Source organism: Symphalangus syndactylus, chromosome 20, assembly GCF_028878055.3.
Source record: "Symphalangus syndactylus isolate Jambi chromosome 20, NHGRI_mSymSyn1-v2.1_pri, whole genome shotgun sequence".
Taxonomy (NCBI): Eukaryota; Metazoa; Chordata; class Mammalia; order Primates; family Hylobatidae; genus Symphalangus; species Symphalangus syndactylus.
Window position 1 is genome coordinate 19450394 of NC_072442.2, and position 12032 is coordinate 19462425.

A 12032-nucleotide genomic window follows, 5' to 3' on the forward strand; every position below is an offset into this window, starting at 1 on the left:
GGAGTGCAGTGGTGCGATCTCAGCTAACTGCAACCTCCGCCTCCCCAGTTCAAGCAATTCTCCTGCCACAGCCTCCCGAGTAGCTAGGACTATAGGCACGCGCTGCGATGCCCAGCTATTTTTGTATTTTTAGTAGAGACGGGGTTTTACCATGTTGGCCAGGATGGTCTTGATCTCGTGACCTGATGATCCGCCCACCTCGACCTCCCAAAGTGCTGGGATTACAGGCGTGAGCCACTGCGCCCAGCCTTTATTCTTATTCTTATTTTATATTTTTTGAGACAGGGTCTCACTCTGTCACCCAGGCTGGAGTGCAGTGGTGCAATCATGGCTCACTGCAGTGTCAATCTCCTGGCCTCAAGGGATCCTCTCACCTTGGCCTCTCAAGTAGTTGGGACTCCAGGTGCATGCCACCATGCCCAGCTAAGTTTTTTTTTTTTTTTTTTGTAGAGACAGGCTGTTGCCCAGGCTGGTCTTAAACTCCCGACCTCAAGTGATCCACCTGCTTCAGCCTCCCAAAGCGCTGGGATTACAGGTGTGAGCCACCACACCTGGCCTCCTTGTTTATGTTATGTGCCTGACAAAGATCTCTGTTGAAGGAAGGTGGTAGAATGAAGAAAGGAAGGCAGCAGGGCATGACTCAATGGAAATAATTGGCAAAGATAGGAGTAAACACCAATCACATTTTTTTAAACTTTCTAAATAAAACAATGGAGACTGTAATTGTGGTGACTCTCGCCTGTAATCCCAGCACTTTGGGAGGCCAAGATGGGAAGATTGCTTGAGACCAGGAATTTGAGACCAGCCTGGGCAACATGGTGAAACCCTGTCTCTACTAAAAATACAAAAATTAGCCAGGCATGGTGGGACGCGCCTGTAATCCCAGCTATTTGGGAGGCTGAGGTGGGAGGATCACCTGAGCCAGGGAGGTCAAGACTGCAGTAAGCTCTGATAGTGCCACTGCACTCCAGCCTGGGCAACAGAGCAAGACCCCTGTGTCAAAAAAAAAAAGTATAATTTGAATGTCTGTAACACAGAAGATAAATGCTTGAGAGGATGGATACCCCATTTTCCACAATGTGATTATTACACACCGCATGCCTGTATCAAAACATCTCAATGTGCCCCATATCATTTATTCTTTCTTGTTTTATAACTAATTATAACTAACACTTCAACTGCACTTGCCATGGGATACCTAACTGTATATCTGTCATCCTATATTACAAACTGTCTCTAGGTAAGAACATTCTAAGAACCCCACAGCTGGCAAGAAGCCTGCTGCTATCCTGAGAAATCAGCAAAATGTCAATCTGAACGAACCACATTTAACCTGTGATATAATTTGGCTCTGTGTCCCCACCCAAATCTCATCTCGAATTGTACTCCCACAATTCCCATGTGTTGCAGGAGGGACCTGGTGGGAGATAATTGAATCATGGGGGCAGTTTCTCCCATACTGTTCTTGGTAGTGAATAAGTCTCATGAGATCTAATGGTATTTTAAGGGGAAACCCCTTTTGCTTGGCTCCCATTCTCTTCTCTTGTCTGCCGCCATGTGAGATGTGCCTTTCACCTTCTGCCATGATTGTGAGGCCTCCCCAGCCACATGGAACTGTAAGTTCATTAAACCTCTTTCTTTTGTAAATTGCGCAGTTTCGGGTATGTCTTTATCAGCAGTGTGAAAATGGACGAATGCACTAATGCAACAGGCTCCCCGGTCTCCCACCTTCTCGGACTAAGTCCTCTGCAGTGTTGACTCCGTGTTCTATGAGCTTCTGGCAGTCATCTAGTGGTTTAATGGTCTCCTGTTCAATGGTGTCCACCTCTTGCAAAAGGGTCACCAATCGCTCATCCAGGAGCTTTCCGAGGGTTCCCTTTAAATCATTAAAATGCTGTTTGAGAACATCCCTTGTCTGTGATGCACTTTCTTTGATCTAAAAAGAAATAACAAAATACTCAAAATCAGAATCTTTAAAAAAGGCTAATCCAAAGGTATAATTCACATTAATCTAAAAGCACTGTATAACCATCATCTTCAATTTAGTAAAAAAAGATTAATTGAAATTATATTTAAGGTGTGATATTTTGATACACATATACATAGTGAACTGTTATTATAGTCAAGCTAATTAACATGTCCATCTCTACACGGTTACCTTTGTGTGTGGTGAGAACACTTATGATCTCTCCTAACACATTCCAAGTATACATTACACTATTATTAACTATTGTCCCTATCCTGTACTTGAGCTCTCTAGAATTTACGCATATTAAATAACTAAAACTTTGTACCCTTTGACCAACATCTCCCCATCCCCAACTCCATCCTTGGCAAGCACCATTCTACTTTCTGCTTCTATGACTTCGACCTTTTTAGATTCTACATATGAGATCATGCAGTATGTTTATTTCTGTATCTGGCTTATTTCACTTAGCGTAATGTCCTTCAGGTTCATCCATGCTGTCACAAATGACAGAATTTCCTTCTCTTTTAAGGTTGAATAGCATTCCATTGTATATATACATCTTCCATTCATTGATAAACCAAATGTGATTCATTTGCACAAACAGGCAGAAGTACACAGAATTGCCCTTCAAGTCAGATAGAATAAGCCAAATCTTGGTTTCATCATTCACAAACTATGTCGATTTGGTTAAGTTAATTAAGTATTCTGTGCCTCAATTTTCTTATTTGTCAAATGAGCATAATAATAGTTATTTCGGCCGGGTGCAGTGCCTCACGTCTGTAATCCCAGCACTTTGGGAGGCCGAGGAGGGCAGATCATTTGAGGTCAGGAGTTCGAGACCAGCCTGGCCAATGTGGTGAAACCTTGTATTTACTAAAAATACAAAAATTAGCTGGACGTGGTAGTGCGGGCCTGTAATCCCAGCTACTTGGGTGGCTGAGGCAGGAGAATTGCTTGAACCTGAGAGATGAAGGTTGCAGTGAGCCAAGATTGCGCCATTGCACTCCAGCTGGGCAACAAAGTGAGACTCTAAATAATATTTACTTCATGGAGGCCAGGCGCGGTGGCTCACGCTTGTAATCCCAGCACTTTGGGAGGCCGAGGCGGGCGGATCACGAGGTCAGGAGATCGAGACCATGGTGAAACCCCGTCTCTACTAAAAATACAAAAAATTAGCCAGGCGTGGTGGCAGGCGCCTGTAGTCCCAGCTACTCGGAGAGGCTGAGGCAGGAGAATGGCGTGAACCCGGGAGGCAGAGGTTGCAGTGAGCCGAGATCGTGCCACTGCACTCCAGCCTAGGGGACAGAGCGAGCCTCCGTCTCAAAAAAAAAAAAAAAAAAAAAAAAAAAAAAAAAAAAAAAAAAAAAAAAAATTTACTTCATGGAGTTGCTGTGAGGATAGGTACTACAGTGGGTAAAATAAATGGCACATTGTTATACTCGATAGAAAAAGTTATAAATTATTATTATCTATACAAAGTTGTTCTTGAAAATTGTATGTTTCAATACTAAAAATTGTTTAATTATGAGAGGATTAAAATTCATTTACTGAAAAGCAGCAAAGAAATGGTAGATTAAAAAGCCACGGTCAGCTGGGCATGGAGGCTCATGCCTATAATCCCAGCACTTGGGAGGCTGAGGTGGATGGATCATGAGGTCAGGAGTTCAAGACCAGCCTGACCAACATGGTGAAACTCTGTCTCTACTAAAAACACAAAAAAATTAGCTGAGTTTGGTGGTGCGTGCCTGTAATCCCAGCTACTTAGGACGCTGAGGCAGGAGAATCGGTTGAACCTGGGAGGCGAAGGTTGCAGTGAGCTGAGATCGCGCCATTGCACTCCAGCCTGGGCAACGGAGTGAGACTCCGTCTCCAAAAAAAAAAAAAAAAAAAGCAAGCCATGGTCAGGTGCAGTGGCTCACACTTATGATCCTTGCACTTTGAGAGGCTGAGGCAGGAGGATCACTTGAGCCCAGGAGTTTGAGACCAGCTTGGATAACATGGAGAAATCCTGTCTTTACAAATAATACAAAAATTAGCCAGGCATGGTGGCATATGCCTGTAGTCCCAGCTACTTAGGAGGCTGAGGTGGGAGGATCACCTGAGCCCAGGGGGTCGAGGCTGCAGTAAGCTGTGACTGCACCACTGCACTCTAGCTTGGGTGACAGAGACCCTGTCTGTAAATAAAAATGAAAAGCCACAATACAAACAAACAAACAAAAAAACTCATGGATAAAATGCCCTCATTATGCTAAAAGAAAACCAAAAATTATTTAAAAACCAAAGAGGCCTGTAGGAGGCAGAGCTGGGACAATGACTTAATCCTTTTTGAATCATAGTGCTCTTTGTCAATCTAAATGAGAGGTTTATAAAGCCTCTTCCTTTCAAAGTTATTGAAAGAGAAGAAAAAGCCTCTTCCCCCAAAAATAAATAATCTATACCCAAAAAAATTATTCAATTTCAGAAGTTTACAAATTCTCTCAGAGCCAAACCATGGCTTGCCTGGAGCAGTAATTACGAAACTTTGTTTGCAGAAGAATCATGTAGGCTACTTGTTATAATTCAGACTGCAGACTTCCATCCCAGACCTACTGAACCAGAAAATGACAGCAGGGGCTAAAGGAGTGTATGGATGGAGTTCTCATTTTTTCCAAGCACACCTGTAATTCTGTAGCCCACAATTTGAGAAACACTGCCCTAAATCTACAGATCTCAGATTAAGAATCCATATTTTAGGGGATATGACAGGAAAATCTTCACGTCAAATATATTATGAAGATAAATAGGTTGTTTATACAGACACCAGATTTTTCTTATTTTATTTCGGAGACAGGGTCTCACTCTGTTGCACAGGCCGGAGTACAGTGGCATGATCCTAGCTCACTGCAGCCTTGAACTCCTGGGCTCAGGTGATCCTCCTGCCTCAGTCTCCTGAGTAGCTGAGCTTATAGGCGCAGGCCACCACACTTGGCTAATTTTATTTTTTACTTTTTGTAGAGACGAGATCTTGCTATGTTGCCCAAGCTGGTCTTGAACTCCTGGCTTCAAGCAATCCTCCCACCTTGGCCTCCCAAAATGCTGAGATTACAGGAGTGATCCACTGCACCTGGTCCAGATTTTTATTTTAAAGACTTCAGATAACAGGCCAGGCATGGTGGCTCATGCCTGTAATCCCAGCACTTTGGGAGGCCAAGGTGGGAGGATCACCACTGCAACCCGACCTGGGCAACAGAGCAAGGCCCTCTTCTCAAAAAACAATTCAGGTAACATATAATTCATTTTCTCTCATTTAATGGGAAAATTCTAACTATAAGCCACTCTGATAAGTTAAACAAAAACATACTTTGCTTTCCAGATATCATTATCTTAGTTTCATATGACATATTGTTTACCACCATAACCCTTTTGTTAACTTTCTCTTACCAAGAAAGTTTAAAGTATAAGAAAAATCCACCAAGAAAGAACATATCGAAATATGAATAAAGGACAATATTTCAACAGTTAATAGAGAGATTTAAAAACTTTCTATTTATTCTCTAAATTCTCTCTAAATTTAAAAAGCAGAATACAATACTGTTTCCCAGCAATGTTCACAACCATGTAAAAACAAAAAATGCTCACGCCCAAGGACTAAAACAGAAAAAGAGCAGTATCATTTACTGGGTGGGCAGATCATAGAAACAATTTTCTTTCCTTTTTTTTTTTTTTTTTTTTTTGAGACGTAATTTCACTCTTGTGGCACAGACTGGAGTGCAGTGGGGCAATCTCGACTCACTGCAACCTCTGCCTTCTGGGTTCAAGAGATTCTCCTGCCTCAGTCTCCTGAATAGCTGAGATTACAGGTGCATGCCACCACACCTGGTTAATTTTTGCATTTTTAGTAGAGACAAGGTTTCGCCAAGCTGGTCTCGAACTCCTGATCTCCGGTGATCCGCCCACCTTAGCCTCCCAAAGTGCTGGGATAAGGCGTGAGCCACCTCATCCGGCCCTTTTCTCTCCATTTGACATTAAATATTTATGCAGTTAGTAAAATAATTCTTTAAATCACAAAGAGAAATCCTAAATTAATTGTTAACTAATTTCTGTAGTTACCAAAGAATTTCTGTGAAATAAATCCAAGTAAAAATTTTAAAAAGAAAGAAAGGAGATAAAACCAAATTGCACATGATTCGGCTCACCATTCAACTATGAGATCTTTGCAAACTGGGCCCTCATCTACATAGCATCTGGCAAACAAATGCTGTTGAGTGAAAACACAGTTAATCATGTGTGTTTCAAAGAACTTTCTAAAAGAACCAAAGAGAGAATACCTTATGATTTTAACACAACCCCAGAATACTGTTAGAAATTCAGAATCTCAGGCCCCACCCAGAACTGCTAAATCAGAACATGAATTTTTTTTCTTTCCTCCTCCTCCCCTAGAACCTGTATTTTTTTTTTTTTTTTCGAGATGGAGTTTTGCTCTTGTTGCCCAGGCTGCAGTGCAATGGAGCAATCTTGGCTCAATGCAACCTCCATCTCCCGGGTTCAAGTGATTCTCCTGTCTCAGCCTCCTGAGTAGCTGGGATTACAGGTGCATGCCACCATGCCTGGCTAATTTTTGTATTTTTAGTAGAGATGGGGTTTCATCATATTGGTCAGGCTGGTCTCGAACTCCTGACCTCAGGTGATCCTACTGCCTCAGCCTCCCAAAGTGCTGGAATTACAGGTGTGAGCCACCGCGCCCAGCCAAACCTATATATATATTTTTTTTTTTTTTTTGGAGTCTCGCTCTGTCGCCCAGGCTGGAGTGCAATGGTGCCAACTCGGCTCACTGCAACCTCTGCCTCCCGGGTTCAAGCAGTTCTCCTGCCTCAGCCCCCCAGTAGCTGGGATTACAGACATGTGCCACCACACCCAGCTAATTTTTTTGTATTTTTAGTAGAGACAGGGTTTCACCACTTTGGCCAGGCTGGTCTCGAACTCCTGACCTTGTGATCCGCCCGCCTCAGCCTCCCAACGTGCTGGGATTACAGGCATGAGCCACCACACCCGGCCAAACCTGTATTTTTAACAGGACCCTCAGTTGCTTTGTATACATATTACAGATACCAGAATAAATGAAGACCTTGTGTCAGAATGCTGTAATACATTTCGAATGGCCAAGAGGAAATTCTGCAGTTCAGCACTGTGCCTCTGAGGTCCTATCTTGCTCTTTAGCGGATACAGCATACACAGGAAGTGCATTGGTTAGGTAAAATCAATTTCCTCTTTAGAAAGAATTCAAAAGCTCCTTCAGCTGTTGCAGAGCCTATGTTTTGTTTTTGTTTCAGAACCTCAGAAAAAAAGGAAGTATGTGAACACAAAACAGAGAGAGGGCTAAAAAAGTGCGACTCGATTTCCAAATTCACCTCCTGTACTCTCATTGTAAATTTGGTCCCTTTTGCTCATAGAATCCCAACCACTGCCATTTCAAACTTGATACTACCATGGGATCATTTTCTTTTCCTTGAAATATTTCATGATTTAAAGCCTAGTCACCTTTAATCCAATCATGTAATTAATCAAGTTCATTTGCTTGACTTTATGAAACTAATTTAAAAATGCAGCTCCACTGCTGAGTGAATTTCTTCATATTTGATGTGGTACCAATGGTTCCATGTGTTCACTGTTAACTCAATAGATCTTCACAATACAGTTTCAGAAATTGAGGACCAAAGAAGACAACTTACCCAAGGCTTCGCAGTGCCAGAAACAGTCTAACTCCAAAGACTATGCTCTTTCATTACACCATGCCGTACCTACAGGACACTTTTTTTTTTTGAGACAGGTTCTCATTTGGTCGTCCAGGCTGGAGAGCAGTGGTACAATCACAACTCGCTGTGGCCTCGAACTCCTGGGCTCAGGTGATTCTCCCACCTTAGCCTCCTAGGTAGCTGGGACCACAGGCATGTGTCACTACACCCAGCTATATTTTGTATTTTTTGTAGAGACGGGTTTCCATCATGTGGCCCAGGCTGGTGTCGAACTCCTGGACTCGAGCAATCCTCCTGCCTCGGCCTCTCAAAGTGCTGAGATTACAAGCATAAGCCACCACGCTCGGCCATAGAACACTATTTTAAAAGAGCTCCCAGATAAATCTGTAAATTATGTATTGGCTAAAGACAGTTCTTGGTATAACACGTAGTATTTCCTGTCCCTGTGTAAAGAATTGTGTGGTGGACAACCAATCAGCTTCAAATGCTACCTAGCCATTCAAGGCAAAAACAACTGTGGTGATTTGTAACCAAATAGATTTAAGAATACAAATGACAGACAAGATTTCAAAAAGGAAACTGTAATATACATTGTTTATGTTGGTTAATAATATTTTGAAATAATCTGCCACTAAAACCTTTAATGTAACAGACCATTAAAACTTACAAAGTTTGGCTGGGCGCGGTGGCTCACGCTTGTAATCCCAGCACTTTGGGAGGCCGAGGCGAGCGGATCACAAGGTCAGGAGATCGAGACCACGGTGAAACCCCGTCTCTACTAAAAATACAAAAAAAAATTAGCCGGGCGTGGTGGTGGGTGCCTGTAGTCCCAGCTACTTGGAGAGGCTGAGGCAAGAGAATGGCGTGAACCCGGGAGGCGGAGCTTGCAGTGAGCCGAGATTGCGCCACTGCACTCCAGCCTGGGTGACAGAGCGAGACTCCGTCTCAAAAAAAAAAAAAAAAAAAAAAACAAACAAAAAAAAACTTACAAAGTTTTGGCCTGGGCCCATTGGCTCATGCCTGTAATCCCAGCACTTTGGGAGGCCGAGGTAGGTGGACCACGAGGTCAGGACGTCAGGAGGTCAGGAGTTCGAGACCAGCCTGGCCAACATGGTGAAACCCCATCTCTACTAAAAATGCAAAAATTACCCAAGCGTGGTGGTGCACGCCTGTAGTCCCAGCTACTTGGTGGGCTGACGCAGGAGAATCACTTGAACCTGGGAAGCAGAGGTTGCAGTGAGCTAAGATAGTGCCATTGCACTCCAGCCTGGGCAATAGAGCAAGACTCCACCTCAAAAAAAAAAAATAATAAATAATAAAAAACAAAACTTACAAAGTTTCCACTACAGCTGAATATAACCCCAAACCAACTGTTTTAAAATTTTAACATGATTAAGAGCTCACAAAATGCCAAAAATTCATCAAGTTTGTATTTCAATACTAAGCCACCCAAAAGCTTAGGGAGTATTTCCTTCACAACCCTCCAAAACAATAGTGACTGATATATTTTCCTTCAGAGTTTAGTTACTAAAAAGACATATGTAGAGGCCAGGTGCGGTGGCTCATGCCTATAATCCCGGCACTTTTGGAGGACGGATCACTTGTGTCCAGGAGTTCAAGACCAGCCTGGGCAACATGGCAACTTTGTCTCTAGTAAAAAATACAAAAAATCAGCTGTGTGTGGTAGCATGGCTTGTAGTCCCAGCTGCTTGGGAGGCTAAAGTGACAGGATTACTTGAGCCTGGGAGGTTGAGGCTTCAGTGGGTGGTTTTTGCACCACTGCCCTCCAGCCTGGGTGACAAAGTGAGACCCTGCCTCAAAAATAACCAAACAAACAAACAAAAAAGAAAACCACATACACAAAACACAAAACTATTTGCTAACAAGAACATACTGATTAAAAACTGGCCAGGCGCAGTGGCTTACGCCTGTAATCCTAGGATTTTGGGAGGCTGAGGCAGGGGGATTGCCTGAGCTCAGGAGTTTGAGACCAGCCTGGGCAACATGGTGAAACCCTGCCGCTACTAAAAATACAAAAATTAGCTGGGTTTCGTGGTGCCTGCCTATAATCCCAGCTACTGGGAGGCTGAGGCAGCAGAATCATTTGAGCTCAGGAGGTGGAGGTTGCAGTGAGCCGAGATCACGCCAGTGTACTCCAGCCTGGGTGAGAGAGCAAGACTCTGTCTCAAATAAACAAACAAACAAACAAAAAACACCACAGAAAAACATATTTATAAAAAATAAAAGACAGCCGGGTACAGCGGCTCATGCCTGTAATCTCAGCACTTTGGGAGGCTGATGCGGTCGAATCACGAAGTCAGGAGTTCAAGACCAGCCTGGCCAACATGGTGAAACCCTGTCTCTACTAAAAATATAAAAAAATTAGCTGGGCATGGTGGTGGGCAACTGTAATCCCAGCTACAAGGGAGGCTGAGGCAGGAAAATCGCTTGAACCTGGGAGGCAGAGGTTGCAGTAAGCCGAGGTCGTGCCACTGCACTCTAGCCCAGGCGACAGTGCGAGACTCCGTCTCAAAAAAAAAAAAAAAAAAGAAAAAAAAAGGCCAGGTGTGGTGGCTCATGCCTGTAACCCTGGCACTTTGGGAGGCCAAGGCGGGAGGATCATGAGGTCAGGAGATCGAGACCATCCTGGCTAACATGGTGAAACCCCGTCTCTACTAAAAATACAAAAAAATTAGTCGGGCTTGGTGGCGGGCACTTGTAGTCCCAGCTACTCGGGAGGTTGAGGCAGGAGAATGGCATGAGCCCGGGAGGCGGAGCTTGCAGCAAGCCGAGATTGCGCCACTGCACTCCAGCCTGGGTGACAGAGCGAGACTCTGTCTAAAAATAAAATAAAAAAAAAAATAAAATAAATAAAGACAAAGATAAAAAAGTCAACTGAAACTGAAGACGCTAATCAACATATTTTTTCTCAGTTTCTGTGAAATGTATACTACATTAGCTATTTGTCTTTGTACTGACACCAAGACATCAGTCATTAGTAATAATGGAAACAGTAACAATACAGCAGCAGCTATCATCTACTGAGTACCTGTATGCCACGTAAAACTGTACCTATGGTCTCATTTAAACCCTACCAGAACCCTGTGAAGAGAATCTGTGTAGACGAGTAACATGGGAGTCAGAGAGATGAAACTGGCCATATCACAAAGTTAGTGAAGTGGCAGAGATTTTGAATTCAGTCTGACTCAAGAATGGACTTGTAAGCACTGCTATGTTTCTCCTTGTTTCTCTTACACTTAAGACTTTTTTAGAAAAAAAGTGCTTATTTGAGAACTTTCAAACAGAAAACGTATATTATATGATTTGGTAATCTGTTACAGTAGTGGCCCCCAATGAACCAGGAATTCACACTTCCATCTACTCGTGGCCTTGTGTGGTCCTCTCCCCTAGAATCTGGGTTGGGCCTGTGACTAGCAATGCAGTCATACGTGCACAGCAATAGAGTGAAACTGATCCTGTGCCAGTTCCAGGCCTCATCCTTCAGAAGACCTGTCAACATCTGCTTTTTGGAGGCCACCATGAAAGAAGTATGCCTATCTTTCTGGACAGGACAAGGGGAAAGAGACAGGAAGGTGAAAAGGCAGGAAGGGAGGAAGACAGGGAGAGAGATTGGCACCAAAGCCCAGGTATGCCAGTGTTCCAACTGAGACTAGCTAATACTAAGTCTCCAAATATAAGTGAATGTTCTCTGTCAGACATTCCAGCCGCAACTGCAACCACAAGAGTGCTGCCAAGCAAAACCAGGAGAACTACCTATCTGAGCCCCAGTCAACTTCCAGAATTGTAAGCAAATAAAATGGTTGCTTTTTAAGTCATTAAGCTTTGGCACAGTTTTATTACGTAGCAGTAAACAAATCATATAAAAAAATACACATTTAATTCTTGATTATCTATACTAATAGAGTGCACATCATCAAGACCAAGACAATCGAAAAAAGAATGTCTGCCAAATTACACCCATAACATTCATAAAGGCCTTCATTCAACATTTATTGAGGCCTAGTATGTGTCAGAAATTAGGGTTATAAAGATGAATAAAGCATGGTCTTCATCTCAAAAACTCTCATTCTGGTAAGGGGGATGGCAAGCAAAAGTAACTATAATGAAATGAATTATGTTCTTACATATCTGGGGCAGCCACAAACTGCCATCAGAGCATAAAAAGAGCATTATGATGGGAAAGAGAGTAGGAGACATTTAAAGAATAAGTTGTCAGTTGGAGGAGCAGGGGATGTCACTTTGAATAACAATAATATTTAGTATTATCATGGCCGACATTAATCAAGAATCTCCTATGTCCTAGGCACTGT

At 43.0% G+C, this 12032-nt stretch overlaps 1 protein-coding gene across 1 annotated transcript in view; it reads right to left on the minus strand.

The window, feature by feature from the left end:
• CRLF3 (cytokine receptor like factor 3) overlaps positions 1 to 12032 on the minus strand; it is a 51928-nt gene that overhangs the window by 28413 nt on the left and 11483 nt on the right. Inside the window, exon 2 of the mRNA XM_055257611.2 lies at positions 1729 to 1936. Within this exon, the coding sequence (XP_055113586.1) occupies positions 1729 to 1936 (208 nt within the window). The remainder of the gene's footprint in view (positions 1 to 1728; positions 1937 to 12032) is intronic.